The sequence below is a fragment of the Macaca fascicularis genome, chromosome 1 (genome assembly GCF_037993035.2).
Source record: "Macaca fascicularis isolate 582-1 chromosome 1, T2T-MFA8v1.1".
Lineage (NCBI taxonomy): Eukaryota > Metazoa > Chordata > Mammalia > Primates > Cercopithecidae > Macaca > Macaca fascicularis.
In genome coordinates this window covers 28263443-28287256 of record NC_088375.1, presented here as the reverse complement: position 1 = coordinate 28287256, position 23814 = coordinate 28263443, and the positions used below count along the sequence as shown (strand labels likewise).

Genomic DNA, 23814 nt, shown 5'->3' with positions numbered 1-23814 from the left:
AAATAACTGAGCACTACTTGTGGAGCCACTGACTGTTATTTTCATAGTAAGTCTTGAGAAAAGAGATTTGTGTGGTCTAGATAAAGTAGTCAGAGAAGGTTTTGCAAGGGGGTGTGATGGGAGCAGAATCTTGGAAGATAGCATGGGAAGATTTGCAAAAACGAGGCACAGAGCAAGGACACTTCACATCAGAAGTCAGAGAAGCCAAAATGAGACCAGAGCCCATGAAAGGAGACTAGAGCACATGGAGTTACTATACTAGCCTAGCTAGCATACTAGGGAACAATAGGAAAACAGTTACAATCTGTGTGTGTGCGTGTGTGTGTGTGTGTGTGTGTGTGTGTGGCAGAGAGACAGAGAGGTAGACTATCAAGTGATTTTTTTTAAAAAAAGATAAACAATTCAATTTTGATGTAAAGGATGAAAAGTGTGAGTTCTAAAGAAAGAACATGACATGATTTTTTAAATATATTTGTAGAAAAATACACTAGCATTTGTCATTCGGACATTCAATAAATATTCTTTAGGGATCTATTATATCCAGTCTTTGTCACCAACACATCAAGGACAAGTATGGACGCAGAGAGTTTCCACAGGCTAGGAGGGTGGTACAGCAGTGCAGGTGAGCCAGGATAGAGATTTAAATAGTAGATGAATTCAAATGATTTTAGAAGGTAAACTTGCTAGGATTTGGGGATGGATGGAACAGAATCATAAAGGAAGGAGAGTCAAGGATGAGTCTGAAGTGCCTGAGTCTTGCACCCACATGTTACCATATAGGAAAACAGGGAAAGTTGTAGGAGGATCAGACTCGGGAAAGAAAGTTCATTAGTTCCATGTTTTGTTGATTTTTGAGGTCGAAGCGCATTTGTGATGTTCAAATGGAAATGTCAAATAAGTGACTGTGGCTATGGATTGCAGCTCCAATGGAGGGTCTTGAAGCTGTCAACTGGGAGTGGTTAGTATATAGATGGTTATTAAAATGGTGGGCCTAGAAGATACCTCCTAGGCAAAAGGTATAAAATGGGAAGGGGAGGGTAAAGTGGCTAGAACTTAGGCTAGATTAGAAGGGTGTTCCACCAAGGATGGAGAGCTCATTCTCTCACTTGGTAAGCATTAACTGAACACAGGCGACAATTTAGCAACTGTCCCAGTAGTATACTACTGCTGGAATCTAGACCAGTATTTAGCAAAGCAGCACTGGTAGAAAATGGAAAGTGACAATGTACATAATTATTTAACGTTACCTCCCAGTTTGAATTAATGGTAATACGTGAAAATGCCCAGGTATAAAGGTTTACATTCAATACCTACTTCCATGGGAACTTTCAGCTTCATATATTTACGAGTTAGCTGAAAATAAAACAGAATGATATCCAGTCCCCAAAACCTAAGTCTCCAATAAGTCTCTAACTTGACTATTATAAAATGAATTAGCAGAGAAGAAAAATACATAAAGAGGTATATTACATATAATTGAACTCAACAGTCCTCTTGTTTTCTGAGGATCCTAGAAAACAGCATTTAGGAGACCTCTGTGGCCTCTAGGTGTCAGTTTTCTCTGCAACACAGATTTTCGGCAAACTGTTGAAGCAGAGAGAGTACCGAAAAAAAAAGGGGAGTAGACAAGGACAGGAGCCTGGGGCACTGACTCTCACCACCCTCCAAATCTAACAATCCCTTTGAAGACTAACACTAAATTTGTGTGGAAAATAACAATGGAAACTTGAGAAAATGTGGTTCTCTGTATGAATCTGAAGAGCTGGCTAGGTCTAACACTTTGCCCATAGTCAAGCTGATTGAACTTAGCACATCCTGGCTCAAATTTTGATTGAGTTGGGCTCGTTGGCCTTTAAGTTGTATATCTGAATTCTCTTTGAAAAGATTTGGCCTTCCCGTACATATTTAGAGGACTGGGATCACCCATCTGTTTTTATGCTTATTTGTAACTATACCACTTTCCAGCACTGTGAGGTCCTTGAAAATATAATGACATGACTGATGATGAGAAATTAAGTGAATGGGGTGAATGTTCTTATTCTCAGACAAACGTTTGTGGGAAAGCAATTTCCCTTACAGTTCTGGCCTTGTGCTCCTGTTTCTAGTGAACACTCTAGCTCAGATTATCTTGGAAGGTATGTATTAACCATCATCTATGCTATGAAGACAAAACATTCATTCTTCCAGTTTGTTACTCTCACTCTTGCCTTGATTTGTTGACCCCCATTGTCAGGGTGTGCTAAGAAGTCGAAAATCCCTAAATTTACAGAAGGGGTTAAAAATTTATCCTCATCTGTCCTGTGAGTCTCTTGAAACTCTTGCCCAAAAATGGAGGATCAGTGGAGGCCAGGAGTCAGATTTGTAGATTGGAAATGGCTTTAGGTACCCAAGTTGCAGCTCACACAAGATTTGGGGCAGTTACTGTTCTTTTGTGGGGACAAAAGGTTACCCTGATCCAAGGGCCTAAAACTCTATGGTGCCAGGTTTTCTCTTCTGTCTTAACACTCCAGGCACTGTGAGGGCTTCTCTGACAGTTTTTCAACATCTCACTAATACCAGCCAGTTCTCCATTTCTTAGATCTGCCCTTCTTTCTTTAAAGACCTCAAGTACATATGCAGAAAAGTCCACACAGCTCCATGGGGACAAACCCTCTCCTCCAGCATGGAACCCAGGCACCAGTCCTAGCACCCACCAATTCCATCCACGGTCATCTGGCCCCACTCCCCTCCTGCCACCCTGGAACCCCGACCACCCTCATTTGAAAGGAGGAGAGGCAGGCAGCCAGTGTTCCTGCCAGCTGTCTACATGTTTCCAATAAGATGCATGTGTGTGCAGCTTATATTCATATAGTCCCTGAAGTGCCTTCAAGCTATTATTTCCCACGTTTTGTTACTCGTGTTCAAGAGACTCTCTCTCCTGCAGGAGCCCAAAGATTTTTGAAGGCAGGATAGGTACCAGCGCCGCCTGGGAGGAGCGCGCCCCCTTTCGGCGAAAGAAGGGAAGGAGGAATGCGTCTGGCGAGGCTCGAAGCTCTTTTAAGCAGCGCAGGGCGTCGGTGCAGCAGAGAGGAGAACTGCGGCGATGCGGTGGCGGTGTTTGTTTCTTTGCCGAGGCAGAGACCACACCATTAGAACCAAAAATACTGTGGGCTCTGTTTTCAACGTTAAAATTCTTCATAGAGTTAATTACTCTTCCACCCATTCCACAACCTCAATCCCCAGTAAAGGTGAGATCCAAAAAGAGCCCCCTGTTCCGACCCCTATATCAACTTTACTGCTGCATCTGAGTTTCGGTGTATTCTCTCCCTGCCCGTTGAGAACGTTTCCAATCACTTCACAGTAACTCGGTGAAAGTAAACAAAATAGGAATAAAACCTGCCCTTGCCCTTTCTCATAACTCGGATCTTGGGGATTCAAATTAACACGAATTTCAGATTTATCCCTTTTTAAGAGAGCTGAGCCTGGGCGGACTCAATAATGGTAAAAAAAAAAATAAGCCCCAACGTTCTGGGGAATTAGAGCTTCTTCATTACGTGGCACAGCTAAGGGACTGGGACATGCAGTACCCGACGAATGTATTCTGGGCATAACTCAGACCCTTATTCCTGTATCTGCGAACCTCGGAAACAGAAGAATCCCCAAGATGCTGGTTGTCCTCAGATTCCTCTAACACATTTGTGCATCTGATTGATTTATTCTGACATGTTTTCTTTATTTTCTTTCATAAAATTTCCTTAACCAACCACCATTTGTGCCTTTATTCCCCTCTCCTACGCTAACATGGCCCTAAAATCGTCTTCCCAGATATTTTTTCATCAAGAAAAGTAGTCCCAGGTCAAGTGAAATACGGTATTTTTTTAGGCTTAAAGTTAAAATCGATACCCCATAATTGTCTGGATGAGTACTTCCCTGAGGCTGCCGCACTAAATTAGAAAAATGTCAATGACAATTTACTAATATTTAGTCCACAGTGGAGCGGTATTACTCAAGAACATCTACACCTGAAAAACAAACCTGCCGACCCTGAACCACTGATGACTGTTTCTCTGCAATGTAACTCCGAATATACTGATTTTAGAATAAACAGCATTTGGAGAAAAGGGGGGCATTGCAACCATTTGTTGGTATTATTATTACTGTTTGAGACTGTTGGGTTTTGAGTGTTAGCCTGCTCACCAAGCCATTTGATTTTACAGGAATCCAAATTCTTGTGGATACATAACGCTGACATATGCATCCTCTTTATTAATATATTGTTGTAAACGGAGTTAAAGGACACCCAAACAATGGAAGTGGTATTCAAAAGGCATCAAAGTAAAACACAGAATTCGACAAAGGGCGCCCAATCAAATTACAATGGCACTCACAATTACAATTACACTCACAGGCAGTTCTCTAAATGTTTGGACAGGGAGAGTTGGCCCCTTATCCAAATATTGCCTGTAATTTTTTATCTGTAGTTCTAAGGAATACTTTAAGGGTCCTGTTAATTAAACTTCCAAAGGCTTGGCTAGAGAAAGCGAACCCCCACGTTTTACTTTTTCTTTGAGAGGATACTCTGACCCCCAAAACACTTCCACCACCTGTAGAAAAATAAGCAAAATGCAATCCTCATCTCCGTCTCTACAAACACACTCCCGATTTCAAAAAGTTGTTCCTCGTATAGCTCCTTCTAAAGCGGGGGGTGGGGGGAGTGGAGGAAATACATGCATATTTTCAGAGCGGTTGAAAGTGGGCTCGGCCCTGGAACTGGAGGGGAGCTGGGGGTCGCAATGCAGGCACTGGCGCGCGCAGATCTTTGCAACAACCCCTTACCTGCGGCCCTAGTGCTTCTGCTAAGGAGGAGGGTTTTCCAGGAGTTAGGGGTCTTCGATGATGGTGTGGTAGGCTGTTGGATGGAGCGGGAAACTGTGTGTAGGAGAGGGATTGTAAAAGAAACATGCCTCTTAAAATAAAAAATCAAATTGGTCTAGGGATCGTCGTGGTTGAAAACCTACAATTGTTATTTCGTGGAAAAGGGTCCTGGCTGGGAGAGGCATTCAAAGCTGGGTCGGTGGAATAGAAAGGCATCATCACTGCTTCTGAATGGACTTTTTTTTTTTTTTTTCAACTGGGAGCTTGAAGGTGACATCTTGTTGGTTTGGAGATGACTTATTCGCTCGTGTTGTAAAATCTAAAGTGACACTCCTGGGAAGAGGAAGGAACTATAGGGACCCGTGTGACCCATTCCTGTTTGCCTAACTCCCTGGCGCTCTGAACTGAGCGCGCACCGAAGTTAGGTCTCTCAGCCAAAATGCAGGACTGCACGACGTCCTAACGCACGGGAGAGATGCTCTGAAGCGTGGGGGTGGGAATTCACTGCATTCCAGAGTTGGGGGAACTGGAGCCCCAGAGAGGACTGGAAGCCTAAGGCTTCGGACTTTACAGGCCTATCTCCCCACACTTCAAATTCCAAGTCGTCCTTCACCCAAAAGTGGGTAAGGAGTCCCTGGACTATCAATTTCCCCAAAATTCTAAGAGAAGAAGGTCACCCGGGCCCCTACGTTTGCGTGTAAAATAAACCGAAATCACCACCTATTGACCGGCCTTGACATTCGACTTTGGGGACTCAGTGAGGCACCTTAATTCTGTATTTCTCCTCCTCTAAAGAGAAAAGTTTCCAGGCTAACCTTAAAACGATATATTTCATTAGCTCCCCTCTTCAACGAGATAATTGAAGCCCAAATTTAGACTGCCAGCACTGGCTCCCGAGTCCCAGGATGGTGCTGCATAAGAAAATTTCTGGCGCCAGGGTTGTTGCAAACGCTGAGACTCTAGAAGTTGATATTACTGTGATGCGAATTCCAACTTGGGAGCGCCCTAGAAAATATTCCTGCTCTCCTGGGAGTTTCTCTGGCGAAGAGAAGTTGGCGGGGCAAGGTCCTGGGAGAGTGCGGCTGGTAGATTGGGCAGGCAATTCCTTTGCGCTGCGTTTACACCTCTCCCTTTGTGACAAATCGATTTCCCGCGTCGCTGTTTTGCATTTGCATCCCGCCGCGGCCCGGGAACCAGCTGCGCCGGGTGCACACTTAGCACCGGCTTGTGAATGTGTGCGTGTGTGCGCGCGTGTCTAATTGACTTTCCGTCTACCTTTTTATGACTACATGTGTTTCCAACAAAAGGTCTTATTAGGACAATCTGGTTTCACTAATTTAGAGGTTGGAAACGTGGAAGGCAGGCGCATTTTTTTTAAAAGAGTTTGCAGAAGTTCAGATTAAGAAATGACAGCGGGATTCACTGTCTTCATTGGAGTATGTCTGCTTATTTTAATGACCTGTTCCTCTTTCCTCTCCCTGATTACCCAAGTTCTGCCACCACCCCCATTCACACTCCACACTCTCCCAATAGCCACTGGATTCCAAACAATGTTAAAGTACTATTTCTTTGGACACTTAGTGTATTTGAGCCCAGAAGTTGAGAATTTACTAGTAAGAGACTCAGTAAAAAGGGAAAGAAAGCACTCTACAGAGAGGACAGTGTAGTGAATGTCCACCAAGGTGGGGGTGGGGACAGAATTGCTGATGGTGATGGGGTGGGGAGGGTCTGGGAGAAGCCCTGACTTTAGACAATACCTACTCCTTCTAACTATATTCGGCCCTCGTTGTAGTTAGGAATTTTGCAAATTTAAGAACCTAATATTGAAGGTGTAAGTGGAGTTTGCTTTGCTAATTTCAGCTGAAGAGAAAATTTAGAAAAGACAAGGACTGTTTCTATATAGCTAAAAGAGTCAAAGGCTTCTTTTTAATGTTCCCCATCTCTCCGAAGGAGACAATCGTTTCCCACTGGAGTAGACTTTCAGCGGGATACAAAGAGCGCTAGACTCCCGGTTCCATCCCTGAGTCCCTTTGGGGGTGGGGGAGAGTCTGCTCTAGCCATCCTTTCCCGTGACACTCCCCTCTTCCCTGATTCACAGTCTGAGTCTCATTGTCACTGCAGGCTGGAGGCCCAGCGGTCCTGATTTCCAAGTAGCTCACAACAGCCTTCTTGGCAACTCTTGATGGGAGCCCAAGAACTAGGGATGCGGGTTCCCCTGGAAGCCATAAGACTCATCAGGCCCTCCCATTCTCATCCCAGCGGAGAAAAAAGAGGTTGAGAAAAGTGCTTATAAAAGCAACAAACTATTCGTTAGAACACTACCCTCATCTCTCTAGGAAGCAAGGCCTGGGGTGTATGTGTGTGTGTGTGTGTGTGTGTGTGTGTGTGTGTGTGTGTTTGTGCTTGTGTGTGTGTGTGGGGGGGGGGTTCTCAGCTACTTTCCTAGCTCCAGGTGCCTGTCACTTCGTCCCCATCACCTCGCTCTGCCTTCTGCGGCCTCCTCCCGAAGCTGTCTCTCGATCACGCTTCCGCAGAGCATCCTCTTTCTGAACCTCAGTTTCCTTTCGGGGTCTTCTCCCAACAAGACCTCTTTAGTCATTGTAACTCTGAGATGCTCCCGAGTATCACGTGGGCGAGTTTCTAGAGACTTCTTCCCTTCTCCCGGAACATACAGTCCCCAACTCCACCCGCGATGCTGAGCTTGTCCTCGAGCGCCCCTGAGGACGCCCACGTGCTCCACAGGGCCTCTGAGGCGCCAGGCTCAGGTCTCACAGAAGCCAGTCCCCAGTCCAGGGCGGCCTCCCAGCCACAGCGCGTCGCCTCCCTAATCTGCTGGGTGGCGCTCCATAGCTGGCTTCCTCAGGCCGGGCCAGCCCCTCTCCATACCCACTCTAAGGCCACGATGAATCCCGTGTTCCCTTCTCAGGAGTGGCGTCCACTCAGAGCCAAACAACCTGTACAATTTGCATCCCTCTTCCCCTGCAGTATCTGAGGGCCACCACAGCTGGCTTGTTCCCCAGGCTGGCCGAGGCCGCTGGCCTTGGCCATGGTTTTCTCATCCTCCAACCTCCTCATAGGGCAAAGCAGCATCTAGTCTCTCCTGATCCACTCTGGTCTTCTAAGCAGAATTTTCTTCGTGTTCCTGTTTTCTGTTGTGGGTCCAGCCTCTAGCATCGGAACAGTGGTAAATGTCGCAATTAATAAGTCGTCCTGGCAAAACAGAAACGACCAGACGTGCAGAATTGGTGAAGCTGGGGTCTACACCGAATGCTGTTCTCCCTAAGTTTTTTTTTTTTTTTTTTTTTTTTTTTTTTTTTTTGAGACTGAATCTCACTCTTTCATCCAGGCTGGAGTGCAGTGGCACTATCTCAGCTCACTGCAACCTCCGCTTCCCGGGTTCAAGCGATTTTCCTGCCTCTACCTGCTGAGTAACTGGGATTACAGGAGCGCGGCACTACACCCGCCTAATTTTTGTATTTTTAGGAGAGGGGGCTTCACCACATTGATCAGGCTGGTCTCAAACTCCTGACCTTGTGATCTGCTCACCTCGGCGTCCCAAAATGCTGGGATTACAGGTGTGAGCTACCGCGCCTGGACTCTCCCTACTTTTTTCATTTTTCATTTTCCCTAGTAAAACGTTTAAAAACAATCATAGTATTTCTCAGTGCATTTTGTTAGAACTAAGAGTGCCTATGCAAACACTGAAGTAAGGCTGCGGGTGCCGGCAGCAGAAGCAGCCTCTCAAGAACCCAAACCCTACATAGAACGTCTCTGTCTCTGAGCCTAGCTCTTTATGCGCAACTTGGGGACACCTGGTACTTCATTCCTCAGAGTTGGCCACCTTTCTCTGGTGTCCAGGCCAGACTTCCTCATTCAGTTCCTGTAGCAGTCTGCTAGTACATTAGGTGGATCGGCCCTAGGCCTATTTTGGCTAAAAATACCCAGGGGCGCCCAGGCCGGAATTAAGGAAGCAGGGTAAAGACCGCGCGCCCTCAGCACACCAGAGGCTCTCTCCGACGCTTGCTTTAGCGTGGCCCGCTGGGCCACCACTGTGCCCGGGCCCTGTTTCCAGTTGTTTCTATGTCCAGTTTGACTTGTATGTCTATTCTTTGAGAGTCTGAAATAGACAATGTTTTGTGAAAATCATAGAATGCTGGCGGGTCCCCTGGTTCCCAGGTTTCCAAATTTGAAGACAAAATGGTAACCAGCAACTACTGATATAGAAAGTGAACAGCCTCATTTGAGGACTTACAGCTAAGTTCAGACTCTTGCAACCTCGAGGAGAAGAGGGAGTATCTGTACGTATCTGGCCACATGTCACCTGGGATGAACAGGGTGACCGGTCTGTTACAGGCTTGGGGACATGGGGATACATTTGCAGTCTCTTTTTAAGGCACTAGCGAAGTGAGATTTTCATGGGGCGCGAGGTTGGTCAGTGAATATGGGGAAGGGAAACTAGACTTTCTTGGACGTTTAAGAGCCAATAGGGAGAGCTCCTCTAAAGTGACTCTGACCTCCGCACTGAAGCCCGCGCCTCCCAGATGCAGCTTGCCTGTGCGGGATCCTGCAGGGCTGGATTTCAGGTTTCACCCGTAAAGGACATTCCCTTTGCTTGGCCTGAGTTTTCCAGAGGCAGCCGGGCTTTTGACTCTGCCAGTCTCAAACCCATTTGCTGTAGAGGCAACAGCAGGGGGCAGAGAGCAGCTCCAGTGTCTCGGGCCGGGCGTTCTCTCGCGGCCTCCAAGTCGCGCTCGGCCTTACGGTGCCCGCGTGGAGTGTCAAGTCCTGCTCCCTGTGCCTGGTGCCCTCCCACAAGCCGTCATACGCTGCCTGAGAGAAGCCCTTCGAACCCGACTCAGCATCTTTAACCCGCTGCTTTCCCAAACAGGGGTGGCTCTCTGAGTTTGCACCCCGCTAAGACCTTTTCCCATCCCAGTCCCGCCGCCCCGCGTGCGGGATGAACCGAGCCGGTGCCTGACCAAAGTAAAGAGAGTCCGCGGCGGACAGAGTCCCTGCCTAAGACCGCAGGGCCTCGGAGTGTCCCCGGCCCTTGGAGCCTCTCTCCAGCGTCCTCCTTGGCTATGCCCTCGACCGAGACCCGCTTTTCTTATCTGGTTTCCCCTGTAACTGGCCCTTCCTTTGAAGTCTGCCACCACCTATCCTGGTCCCAGGACCTAGTCTTTCTGGCCGCGGAGGAGCTCTCGCTGCCCTACACCGGTCCCCGCCCTCTGTCCCGGGCACACACCCCCGTGGGCATGCGCCCCTCACTCACTGTCCTGCTGCGGGGTGTCGCTGCCGCTGGTGAGTCCCGGCGACTCCAGCAGGCTCCGGCCAGCCTCACCCACGTTCTCGTCCGCCTGTGCCGCCACCATGTCCCCGGCTTCCTCCAGGTCTAGCAGGTGACTGACGGAGAAGTTCTTTTTCGCCTGCAGAGTGTCGAGGTTGCCCGGGCTGTCCAAGCGGCCGCCCAGCGCCGGTTGCCGCTCCAGAACGTGCCCGTAGCTGGAGGTCATGGTCTCCCCCACCGATCCCACCCACCCCCCTCTCTTCCCGCTCGAATCAACACCAAACGCTGTGGGCGCAAGGGGGGAGAGGAGCCGAGTGGGGAAGAAAGAGGGGGGTAGTGGAGAGAGAGAGAGAGAGAGAGAGAGAGAGAGAGAGAGAGAGAGAGAGAGAGAGAGAGGAGAGGAAGAGGGAGGGAAGGAGAGGAAGGCCAAAAAAAAAAAAAAGTGGAAAAGAGGGCGGGGGACCCCCTTCTGTAGAGCAGAGCGTTCTGCACCAGCCGCCTTCCACAGCCTTGGTTGCTTTCCTGAGGCCAAGTCCGGGGCGGTCCAAAGAGATAATCCACACTAAAATACAATATTAAAAAGTCACCCTATGTTCAAGTCAGGAGAAAAAAATCCCTTCCAACTCTCCAAAAGTGTCCACACGCACAGACTAAAAATAATAATAAGGGGGAGAAAGGAAAGCGGAGGCCAGCAGGGCGGGGGAGTTAGGCAAACAGAAGAAGAGAGAAGAAGGGGTGGGAGAGAAGAATCAAAGTGAAGGGTTTTTTTCAAAGGTTAAAAAAGTTATTCCCAGGCAAGAGTTCAAGCACCAACAGAAGAAGGCTTGTTCCAGCTTTAAAACATCTTCAAGAAAACGTGTTCCCCCCTCTCTGCACTCCTGTGGATTCTCAGGAGTGACTAAAGTTTCAGGAGGAGAGGGTGATGTCTTGCAGATGTATTAGAGAGCAGGATTCTCACTTTACTTTTTGTAAAGAGTAAAAAAAAAAAAAAAAAAATTAAGAATTAAAAAAAAAAGGCTTCAAGAGTCCGAAGGAGGGTGCTGTTGGGTTCCCCCCTTTCCCTTCTCTCTCTCCCCCTCTTCTTGCTGGGCTCCTTTTTCCTTCTCAGTTGGATCAAGAAGCTCTCTGGCACTTCAAAAGGCACAAACTGGCATGCAGAGGAGGCTTTGTAGGGAATACAAGAAAATTGGAGACCCCTGGGAGGGCAGATCTCGACTTAATAGGAGCCTGTAATTACGTGGCAAAGCCTTTGTGCGGTGCCTGACGTTTCACAGACCCCCTTTCTCCATCACAATCTCCTTCTTCCTCCTTTCCCTGGGACCAAAAAACAGTCTGATTAAGAAAACCCCCTTTGCCAACATCAGAGTTAGAAAGAAAGGGAGAGGGAGGGAACAAGAGAGAGGGAGGGAGAGAGGAAGGGAGGGAAGGAGAGAGAGAGGGAAGGAGAGAGAGAGAGAGAGAGAACGAGAGAAGAGAAATGAGAGAGGGAAGAGAGCAAGAAAGCCCCTTTGGATTTCTAAAGGTCTAATTATCATTCCCTTGCAATAATATCACGGGAGAAAAGACAAACTGAAACTCACAGTCACTTCAAACGTGCGGATTATTTTGCTTCGGCATTAACTCCTCCAGATTTGTTTAAGATCCTGTTGGAAAATCTCATTTGCATGTTTTGATAACAGCTGTGGGGAAATTTGGAAAAAATCCACCACCATCACAATCAGATTTTCTTCTCCTTCTGCCTTCCCCCACCACCTTTAAAACACACACACATACACACACACACACACACACACATACACACATTTTCTGCTGTTCTAACAGTTTTGGGGGGGAGTACAGGGAGAAAGTAAGCATATTAAGGCTATTTTTGGTTCCGTAGAGGGAGCCTATTAAATAATGTAATAAAATAACAAGAGGGATGCTAATGGGAAGTTCTCTTACGCCTCTCGCAAGGACTGAAGGCAGGTTGGGGAGATCTAGAGGGCACCGAGTTTATTTGAGGCTTTCCCAGCCATTAGGAATACCAGGGCTAGGGCAATGAGAAATGTACGTGTTTATTAAACTGGAGGAAAGGACTCCAAAAATATATTATAATATTTCTCCCTACCCCCTGCCGATTTTGTAACTTCTATGGTACGGCCAAGGTTGCTTCCCCAGGCGAGGACGCTAAACCTAGAGGGTCCCGCTGCCCAGATTCCTTGGAGCAGGCAGGAGCACTCACAGAGGCGGGAGTAGGGGAGGCTTCCGTGCGGTTCTGCGTCCGGCCTGGCTGTGGTGCCGGGAGGACAGAGAGGGGCGGAGGAACCCCCATTTAAGTTTACGGATAATCCTCTGTCGTCCGTCTGCGGAGCCCTAACTTGACAGAAGACAGAGAGGTGCTGAGCAGTTTTTTCATGACCTGTTGGAATTTGGTAACAGCTTTAACAGTCTCATTAGAAATGAGTTACTATATGACGACTAAGTAAAATATTAAGTGCTTATTTGTGGCGTTTTATGTTCTTTAAACGCGCGCGCACACACACACATGCATCCGTACTCCCGCACTCCCTTGATTGCTAGACTTTTTTTTTTTTCGTCCCATAGCCAAGAGGCTTGACTGGAGAGAAAGAAGGGTACGAGTGTGTGTAAATGGTTTCTGGGCTCCAAACGGCCATAGTTAGCCCAGAACTTCCAGCCCTGATCTGGGAAAAGAACATTTGATGCCATCAAAGGGCTGCAGATTGAAACCAGATGTGCTCGCCTCGGTTCTTTCCATGCATTTAATTAAGGAGCAGGGATGGAGGAGACTTTTTCATCATTAGTCCACCCACTCCCCCCTCCTTTCTGCAGTTCTTCTCCCTCCCCCCAATCTCCCCACCCCCACTCCCATCCCTGGGCCACTCGAACCCCCGACCGGGAGCCCAGAGCCCTGCCAGCGCCGCACTGTGCGCCGCGCACGTCGCTCGATCTCCCCAGCGGTACCGGCTCTAAGCTGTAAACATCTGTGCGCTTCTGAGCTAGAGTGAAATCGACGCGCGTGGGGGGTGGGCGTGCACGCGGGTGGGCCAGCGCAGAGTGGGAGTGTGTGGGTGCCTTTCGTCGGAATTTCCAACTCAGCTGCCTCCGAGAGCCTAAGCTGAGCGCCGCACGTGCTCGTGCCATCTGCTGTACTGGACGCAATCTAATAGCGCAGAGAGGTTTCCACCGGGCAGTTCGATGTGGGCCGTTTCTCCCTTCCCAGCGGTTTGTCCTTGGAGCGGATCAGCCTCCCCAAAACCTCCCTAGAATTGGAGCAGCTCCTTGCCTCTCTCTCCTTTCGCATTCTCCATCCTCATTTACACACTTGCGTTTTAACGTTGCTGTTTGTCCCCTACACAGACCGAATTGCCCCTCGTAATAAAGGTCTGGGTAAGGGCTGGGGACTTTTGGCATCCCCAAGACACGATGTTCGCCCTGAAGATCCAGCGTCCTCAGTCATTTAGGGGGTCAGCGTCCTCAGATCGCCCTTCCGAGGAAGTTGCCTTATCCGGGTGAATGGTCAATATGGTTGGTGAGTGAGGAATAGCCACAAGCAAGAGAGTTTATAGATGGGCATCCGGAGGCATACGCAGACGTCTCCGATGATATTCGGAGGGACTGGGCGCTTCTTGAAAATCACCCACTTGTCATTCGTGTTAATATCAACCAATACCACTAATACCAACTAGGATGCTAACGGTTTCAAGAAAAACACCGCACACATTTGCTAATTTATCGACTATATACATAATATTATATAATATACGTAATGTATAATATAAATTTCTATGTGCAGTATTTTCCCCAAATGTCTTTCGAACTGAGAGCTCGAACACCCGCCAATGTGCCGGGCTTGTTAGACCTGTGCAGCGCCGCTCCTGCAGCTCTAGAAGCACAAGGTCGGGGAGCCCACCTCTAGAAAAGGAGGTGGCCTTTGAAGAGTGAGGAACGGAGAGTGTCCTTGAGTCCTTGGAGCTGGAACTCGGGAGCAGAGTCCCAGGGTCCTCAGGGAAAGGGAAGAGCGGCGTCGGGGACTTAGTCGCGGTCCCCGGGGAGCGCGAGGCAAGCAGCAGGGCCCTCTTCCGCCGTTCCGCAGTGCTTTTCTCAGAATTCGGCGGAGGGAGGCCACCAGAGCGCGAAGGCTTGAGGGGCTCTTCAACACCGTGAGAGGCTGCTCTTTCCCGGGATATCCCGTAGGCCTCAGCTGCAGGGACCAAGCCCTGGATTCCTCTAGCCCGGACATCACCGCAGGGAGTCGGGAGGCAGGGTGGGCTGCGGGACGCGTTGGGAGAGCCCCCTAGGAAGCAAATCACAAAGGCAAACACCCTGCAGAACTGATCCCCCCGCCCCCCAACCCCCCCTCCCCGGTTTTTCTTGCTTGTTTAAGTCTTTGTGGTTTTTTTCTTTTCCTTTTTTTCTATTAGCAATTACAAGTGGATTGCATCCACACTCTGATTATGTTTACACACATTCGTAATTTGTTAAGAGTCTGGATTGTAATTTTAAAATATCGGGATAACCCTACAGGGAAATTCAAGTCAGAGCTGATAATGCGTTCACCTCATAAAGGACAAAAGGCGTGCTTCAGCTGGAGAAGGCGCTCCGGAAACCCTCCTAGCCAGAGCTGATGCTCTCCCAAAGGCATCCATGGACAAGCTGGGAGCTCCTTCCCAGAGCGCCATAGGTCGGTACTCCTAGCCTCTCCTTGACCTCCAGGTTCCAGGTCCTGCTCGCAAGAGGGGTGGAGCAAGGGGGAAACTGATGGACCAAAGTTCTCTGGGCTTGGCTCACGTTGTAGGAACCAGGAGGGCCAAGCACCTTGAGAATTCGAACTACCATCTGGCAGAAAGATGTCAGGAGAGGAGACTTGAGGAAGTTTTGGAGGAGAGCACATACTCATCTCCCAAGCAGGCGGTAGGCTTGGCTTGGCATTTAGAAGGCCCCAGAGAATAGCCTGCTGTTGCCCCTGTAGTTCCTTAATCACTACTTTGCTTTCCCCAAGTGATTTTTGGGGGTGGGAGAGAGAGCTGGAAAAAGAGAATTTCTAACTCAAAATCTCTGAACATGTGTAGGCCTTTCTTTGGCTTTAGCTTTGACTTCCATCCATCAATTATTATTTTTTGAAGTTTGAAGCCCTGCATGATGTAACTAACCAGAAACTTCTCCCTTATGACCCTTCCAGCATCTGAGACCCACTTTCCAACCATTCCTTCTGCCCTACCTCCTTTACAATTTCTGTTTTTGAATTCCTCCCCATGTATGTGGGAGCAAAGCTGGATCTAGCAGGGAAACTTGCCAATAGATCAGACCAAGGTAGGAGAGAGGTTTGGTTCCCAGCCACGTGCCTTTGGGTGGTCCTATTAATAGTCAGGTTTGGTACTGATTACTGTCTAGGGTTTCCCTGGCACTGAAAGTTGGCAGAACTCTGCCTTATCTGGCTAGCAGAATGTCTCCCACCCTAAGCAATTTCCTTTCTGAGGTGGAAACCAGGGGTGGCACGCCCTGACATGTTAATAAACTAACATGACAATCAGGTGACAGGTCACAGGTTCCATGACACATAAAGAAGACACCACCACTCTCAGGAGAATGACATGCTGTGGGAATGAAAATGCTTTCTTTCTCATGGTTGACAATCTAGGACATATTCATTAGCAATGATACAGGGCAAAAGACAAATGCAAAATGGATTCTGCAGGGTTCCCATATTTTAATCTTTTTAGAAGGAGTCTTTATGTCAGGCCTGAAAGGAACTCTCCTTTATCCTTCCAATTCTGATTCTTGTAATAAACGTGTTATTTCAGGAGCATTTCTCCTATGCTCTATTCTTTATCCAATAGCCTCATTGAGTTATTTTGAAATTTTATAATAATTAAAGGAAGTCAGACTAAAAATACATTTCCAAGTAATGAGCTGCTAATGGATCTACTCTGTTATAGGCTGGGAAGCCCAATATATTCAGGTGGGACCTAGAATAGTTTCATTAAGCCCATCTGCTCCTCAAATCACTGGCTGGACACTGACTTTGCATATACCACTGAGGCAGCTTTAGCTAAAGACATTAGTGACCTGCACATTTACAAATGCAGTAAGTATTCCTCAGGCCTTATTTTGCTAAATGCTTCTGCTATAATTGATAGTGTTGAGCATCTTTTTTTTTTTTTTTTTTTTTTTGAGTATTTTTCTCCTGGTCCCCTGTTTCTCTGACCACTTATTTTGGTTTTCATAGTGTATTACTTTTTCTCTGCTCACTCCTTAAATATTTATATTCTCCAGAATTCTGGTCTTCATTTTACTGTCTTTCAACATAAATAGGTTGTTCTTAGAAGATATCTTACTTTTTATGGGTTATGTCTTGGTCTGTTTTACGTTGCTATAAAAGAATACCTGATTGGGGGGCCGAGGTGGGCAGATCACAAGGTCAGGAGATCGAGACCATCCCGGCTAACACGGTGAAACCTTCTCTCTACTAAAAATACAAAATATGAGTCGGGCATGGTGGCGGCTACCTGTAGTCCCAGCTACTTGGGAGGCTGAGGCAGGAGAATGGCGTGAACCCGGGAGGCGGAGCTTGCAGTGAGCCAAGATCGCACCACTGCACTCCAGTCTGGGTGACAGAACGAGACTCTGTCTCAAATAAATAAATAAATAAATAAATAAATAAATAAATAATTAAAAAGAATACCTGAGACTGGGTTACATATAAAGAAAAGAGGTTTGTTTAGCTCATGGTTCCGCAGGCTGAGAAGTTCAAGGATAAGAAGTTCAAGTTCAAGTTCTGGCTTCTGGTGAGACCTATTCTGCTGCATCACACTATGGCAGACAGGGTAAAAGGGGAAGTGGACATGTATGAAGAGAGGGAAACCTTAGGGGCATCCCAGCTTATAACTACCCACTCCAATGAGAATCCATTCTCCTGAGAACTAATTCACTCTTGTGAGAACAAGAATGTATTTACTAATGTTGGAAGAGCACTGAACCATTCATGAGGGATCCACTGTCATAACCCAAACACCCCCTACTAGGCCCCACCCCCAACCCGCCCTCACTAGGGATCAAATTTCAACATGAGCTTTGGTGGTAACAAACAAACCATATCCAAACCATAGCAGTTAACTACCACCTGTTTGTCAGTGAGTCCAAAATGTAAACCTTAAGCTTGTCCACCTACTTACTGTCATCTGCTGCAAACTGGGCAAGTTACCACTCCAAGCCTCAGCTTACTCATCACTCAAATAATTCTAATTATGGCACCTACCATATATATTTGTGAAAATTAAATAAGAAGGCAGGCAATCAATTTATCACAGTGCTTAGCATATAGTAAGATCTGAAGAAAAAAAAAGATAGCTATCTCCTTGCTGGATCTGCACATTTATTGAAGAAACATAAACTTAAACTCTTGCCCCAGTAGTAAACCTAGGAATTATCCCAAATTTCTTCCTCTTTGATGCCACCTCCAGGTCTGCCTAAATTATCTAGCTAGCATCAATCCTGATACAAAATAGCCAATAAATCCTTGTGGAATTGGAACTGAAAATAAAGTAATACTGGAGGAGGTGAATAGGCAACACTATATATGAATATGTAGGTATTATATTTATAGTGTGTTCATATTATATAAACATAACAGTTAGTAGTCCAGGTGTCTTGCCAGATGCTCTCAGAGGAAATATGAGTATACAGGTGCCATACCTTCTCTGTCTTGAGGAACCCAAATCTTACTCACCAGGCAGATTCAGATGTACCACAAATGGCTATTGAGAGGATTAAGAAAGAGAATAAAGGAAAAATGCCTTATCATAGTCAATATTCAAAAAATGTTAGTTCCCTTCCTCCACTCTTTACCTTATGCTCAGATTCTTCTGGGCTGCACAGGGTAATAGGAGGCTTAATTCTTGCTATCTTTCTATTTTAGAAAAATCCTTTAAGGATGGGCATAGGCATGTAACTTAGATGCTTAAAACTGGGAATGGCTCTACGCAAGCAGCAGCACACAGAGCTGTAAGAGAAACCAATGCCAACCCCTCATTCTTTTGCAGGAAGAATTCATGCCTGGTAGGTTTTCTTGTGTCTCACTCTGAGAATTTGAGAACCTGATACTCACCAGATTATTGGCCCTGAATAAGACATCTAAGCTGAGATCCCAGGCTAGGTTGGTGCCTCTGCAAGCTCTTCAACTTTTGGGCCCTGAAGCTCTGTTTCCAGGCCAGGCAGACATAAGATGGAATCTAACAGTACAAATACAAAATTCTCTGGACCTGGGTAAGTTAGGCTGATTTGAAATGCATAAGGTCCTTCAGCTGACTTTGGTGCTTATTTACAGCATACATAGTGGGTGTGCCACTTTGGATAACATTCCTTGGCTTGCTGCTCCCGTAAATCTGGAACCAAGTACAACCCACTTCTCTACGTGCTTTCCTCCCCTTCTATGAATCTCTAAGTTTCTAAACGTGTCTCTCTCTTATCTCCCAGATCTCCACTTTTCCTATAATACTAGCTCATAGGTAAACATCCAAGCTGGTCACAACTTCTTTTGTCACTTTATACCTGTTAGGTTAGGTATATAAATTTTACCCTAATTTTTCCTGTTTTTATCTTGTTAAAAACACCTGGATCTGCCTTATTTCAAGTTTTTCTCCACAGTAATTTCACAAAATTTCAGAGACTATTTTTTTCTTTCCTGCCTCAAAGTGATGCTTTGAGATAATGTATATGTGAGGAACTCAATGTAAAAGGTATGACTGTATATAGGACCAGTTATATTTGTCATTACCTCCAGTTGTCATTCTTTCCTGACATTCTTTTCTTGCCTTTATCACTACAGAAAAGAAGTAAGGATTTATACAGTGGAAATAAGAAAACTAACTTTTATTAAAAAGTCTAAAATAATGTGCTATATCAGTACTTTGCAGATCACAAACCTGTTATTTCTACATTTTGTTAAGTCACCATTCACCTCTTCATGCAATATATACCTTTGTCTTTCATGAACCTGGTACCCAGCTCTGCATTTAAAGCACCACAACTACCTATCTCCAGAATACATACTGGAAAAAAAAAGGAATTCCTTTTGCTACTTACCCTTTTATTCTTTCCTCTTTCCTGATTTGTTCTTTTGAGCATCTTCTGTTCCTTTAAGCCAAAAGTTAGAATTATTTCCTTCAAAATATGAAAAGAGATTTAGTGACCTCTCTAACATTCGTTACTATTGTGTGTTTCAGTCTCCATCAAAAATTGTTACACAGGATCAAAGATATCAACATTTATATTCTATTTTGGACCAAATGACATAAAGTAGTAGTTCACCATTAATCTTTAACCATTACCAGACACTGTATTACATCCTATTTTGTCCCTAACGTGGTGTAAAGACTAGAGGCTGTAGCGGCTTTGAAAGTTTATTCTTTGCTTCTACCTCTTTAAAGAAATTCTGAGCAAGTAACTTAGTTCCTCTGAGTCTCACACTTTGAGTCTCAGAAGCTCAAAGTACATCTGAAAAAAAAGTAAGATAATAAGTAAGACCTAACATAGTGCCTGGCAGGTAATAAATACTCAATAAAAGTTAGTTGAGAAATTCATTTGGCAATGATGTAGTAGCTTATAGCAGAAGAGTAGTGCTCCCTCCAAAAGCAACTTAAGAACCTAAAAATATTTATATCTTCCTCACTTCAAATATCAGACACCTGCCAAGGCATTCAAGACTTGAGCAAACCTATATTCCAGACAAGGATGCTCTGAGGTAAGTCAGACTTGTTTCGCTCTGTTGGCCAGGCTGGTCGTAAACTCCTGACCTCAAGTGATCCACCCACCTCAGCCTCCCAAAGTGCTGAAGCGCTGGGATTACAGGCGTGAGCCACCACATCCAGCTTAGAATCATTTTAATGTTTATACAAAATGTCCAATTGATAAAAATAACCAAAAAAGCACCAAAAAATCTAGTATATTAAAAAGTAAGTCCAAGACAAATAATACACAACAGAAAAAGATGGCCCAGGTTTTGGAAGTAGCAGACATGGACTAAAAAATAGCTGTAATTAACATAATCAAAGTAATAAATGATAAGATGAGAATTTCACCAGAAAACATGCAACTGTAAGAATTGAATGAAATTTCTAGAACTAAAAAACGCAAAAACTGAACTTAAGAACTCAATAGATGAGTTTATCAGGATATGTGACACAGCTCAAGAGAGAATTAGTGAGCTGGAAAATAAATAGGTCAGAAGAAAAGACTGAAGCAGAGAGCAAAAATAATGAGAAGTATAGAAAAAAAGAAAATATATATATGATAAGATATAGACATATGGATAATATCTAACATCCATGTAGTTGAATTTCAGAAGAAGGATAAAGAGAGGATAGGGGCAAATTTAAAGAAATTGGATCTGACTGAAATTTGTCCAAAGTTGATGGAAGACATCAAGTCACTCATTCAAGAAGTTCTTTAAACAAGATGAATAAATACAAATAAAAGAAAATGATACCTACATATATCGTAATAAGACTGGTGAGATACAAACAAAACACAAACAACAAAAAGGAAAAAATTTTAAAGGACCAGAGAAATAAGGATATTTTGACCCCAAAGTAGCAAAAGCAAGACTTCAGGCTGACTGCTCAACGGAAACAATGAAAGCCAGAGACAATGGGATGACATTGTTTAAGTACTGAAAACAAATAACTGCCCTCCTGAAGTTCTATGCCTAGTGAAAATATCTTTGTTAAAACAAAATGAAGATAGTTTCAGACAAAGTAAAACTTGAGATAATTTGCTACCAGCAAACTCACACTAAACACATCATTCTAAAATGATTTTACTTAGAAACATAGAAATTCAGGAAGAAATAAAGTGCAAAATAAAGGCAAATATGTCAATAAATCTGAATGACTATTGACTGTAAAAATAATAATAACAACAATGTCTTATGGTCTAAATACACAAATTAAAAGACAAGAAACATCATGCTGCTACAGATTGCTACAAGAGTTACTCCTTAAATATAAAGGCAAAGAAAAGTAAAAAGCAAAAGAATGAGAAGAACATTTTGTGGAAAAGATTAGCAAAACAAAGCATATGAGTACCAGAAAAGATAAGCTTAAAAGGAAGAAACAATTTTAGAAATGAAAAAAGATATTTAATAACAACAAATAAAGTTATATGAAAACATTACAATTAAACTTTGTATGCATCTATTAGTGTGGCTTCCAAAAATACATATTAAAAATTAGATGAACCAAGAGGAGAAATATACAAAACCATAATTATAGAGAATATTTAATGTCTCTTTCTCCATAATAGAAAACAAACAAACAAACAAACAAAAAACAAATTAAAAAGAGGGGAGGTCTGAAAAATACTTGGCCTTAGTTGACACATATGGAACACTGAAGTCAACTATGACAAACTATGTATATTTTTTCCAAGTGCATATATAACATTGACCAAAATATTAATGACTATATGCACTGTGGTTTGAATGTGTGTCTCTTTCAAAACTCATATGGAAACTCAGTCCCCGGTGTAACAGCATTAAGAGATGAGAACTTTCAAATGTGATGGAGCCTTCAAAAGGGTTTTAGGGCTCTGACCTCATCAATGGATTAATAGGTTTGCAGGAGTGGGTTAGTTATCATGAGAGTGGATCTGTTATTAAAGCCAGTTTGGCTGTCTCTAATAAGCTCCCTTGCCATGTGATGCCCTGCAGCACCCTGGGGGCTCTAAAGAAAGTCTCTATCAGTAATAGGGCTCTTACCAGATGTGGCTCCAAGACCCTGGACTTCCCAGCAACCAGAACTATGAAAAATAAATGCATTTTCGTTATAAATTACCCAATCTCAGGTATCCAGTTGTAGCAACAGAAAAATGACTAAGGCAGAAAAATATATGCAGAGCCATTAAATGAGTTTCAAAATTATTCAAGGCATTGAAACTAGTCAATTAAATGCTCAAGCTAGAATTCAAGTGTTAAATAAAGACATAATCAGAAGAGATAACCAGAAGATTCCAATATGCTTGGAAATTAAGCTATTTTATTCTATTAACTATTTATCAAAGAAGAAATTTCAATGGAAGCTAGAAACATTTTGGACTACACAGTGAAAATCCTACATATCCAACATATAGAATGCACCTGAGAATATTTGTAATGGTGATTTTATAGTTTTATAGTCTTAAGATATATTAGGGAAAAAAGGTTTTCAGTCTTTTTTCCTGTGATTCAAGTATCTATCTCAAAAACATAAAAAACTGAAGATTAAACACTAATAAAGTAGAATAAAAGAAGCAATAAAGATGAATTGAAACTAATCAGAGAGAAAAAAAGGAGGTGCAATGGAGAAAGTCCACAAAGCTAAAAGCAGATACTTTGAAGAGACCAAGAAAATCAGTAAGTTCATTGTAAGTCTAAGAAAGAACAAAAGAGAAAAAAAGTGAATTATCAATATTGGGGTAAAAAAAGGGGAATCAACATAGATCTCTCTATATTAAATACATCTTAAGAGAGTAATTATGTTTTCATTCAAATAAATTTGTAAATTCAGAAGAAATGTACAGATTCTTTAAAAACAGAATTTAACGGCCAGGCAAGGTAGCTCACACCTGTAATCCCAGCACTTTGGGAAGCCGAAGCAGATGGATCACCTGAGGTCAGGAGTTGGAGACCAGCCTGGCCAACATGGTGAAACCCTGTCTCTACTAAAAATAAAAAATTAAAAAAAAAACAGCCAGATGTGGTGGCAGGCACCTGTAATCCCAGTTATGTGGGAGGCTGAGGCAGGAGAATCTCTTGAACCTAGGAGGTAGAGGTTGCAGTGAGCTGAGATCACGCCATTAAACTCCAGCCTGGGTGACAGAGTGAGACTGCTTCTCAAAAAAAAAAAAAAAAAAAAACTGGGTGCGCTGGATCACGCCTGTCATCCCAGCACTTTGGGAGGCCGGGGCCAAGGCGGGTGGATCACAAGGTCAGAAGATCGAGACCATCCTGGCTAACATGGTGAAAACCGGTCTCTACTAAAAATACAAAAATTAGCTGGGCATGGTGGTGCGCCTGTAGTCCCAGCTACTCCGGAGGCTGAGGCAGGAGAATCGCTTGAACCAGGGAGTCAGAGGTTGCAGTAAGCCAAGATCGCGCCACCGCATTCCAGCCTGTGGACAGGGTGAGACTCCATCTTAAACAAACAAAACAGAATAGAATTTAAGAAGATTAACACAAGAATAATTAGAAAATACGAGTAATCTTACGCATTTTAAAGAAATTGAGTTAATCTTTTCCACTCAGAGATCTTCAGACAGACTCAGATGGCATGAAGGATAAATTTTTTCACTAATTTAAAAAAGCAATAATAGCAGTATTATAAATATTCTTCTGAAGAATGAATAAAGAGGACACAAATCTCAACTTGTTTTATGAGGCCAGCATAATTCTGAAAACAAAACCAAAATGGGACATTATAAGAAAAGAAAATCACAAGAAAGGAAAATTACAGGCCAATCTCTATAAGTAAACAAACAAAACTATTATGTGAAATACTGACAAATCAAATTGAGTAATATACAAAAATCATAATACTTCACAATCAAGTTGAGTTTATTCCAGGAATGCAAAGCTGGTTTAATATTAAAAAGTCAATCAATGTCATTCACCACTTTAAGAGAATAGAAAAGAAAAATTAGAT

The 23814-nt window shown here is 44.3% G+C and overlaps 2 protein-coding genes across 5 annotated transcripts in view; both read right to left on the bottom strand.

Moving 5' to 3' along the window:
- The window catches only part of PRRX1 (paired related homeobox 1), a 75356-nt gene extending 63881 nt beyond the window's left edge, over positions 1–11475 (bottom strand). For all 3 annotated transcript variants that reach the window (XM_065524126.2, XM_005539963.5, XM_065524161.2), the window contains exon 1: positions 10127–11475. In XM_065524126.2, the coding sequence (XP_065380198.1) occupies positions 10127–10367 (241 nt within the window). In that variant the 5' untranslated portion in view covers positions 10368–11475. The remainder of the gene's footprint in view (positions 1–10126) is intronic.
- Positions 10876–23549, bottom strand: LOC123573594 (uncharacterized). 2 transcript variants are annotated; one of them, XM_045392635.3, is made up of 3 exons: positions 21894–22023; positions 16824–19273; positions 10876–14435 (listed from the first exon to the last, which is right to left on the bottom strand). In XM_045392635.3, exons 2-3 carry the CDS (start codon positions 16945–16947, stop codon positions 13801–13803), a joined length of 759 nt encoding a protein of 252 aa, XP_045248570.2. In that variant the 5' UTR covers positions 16948–19273; positions 21894–22023; the 3' UTR covers positions 10876–13800. The 2 variants fall into 2 exon arrangements, with proteins under 2 accessions (XP_045248570.2, XP_073882344.1); XM_074026243.1 differs by having other exon boundaries at positions 16824–23549.
- Between the last annotated feature and the right edge of the window lie 265 nt (positions 23550–23814).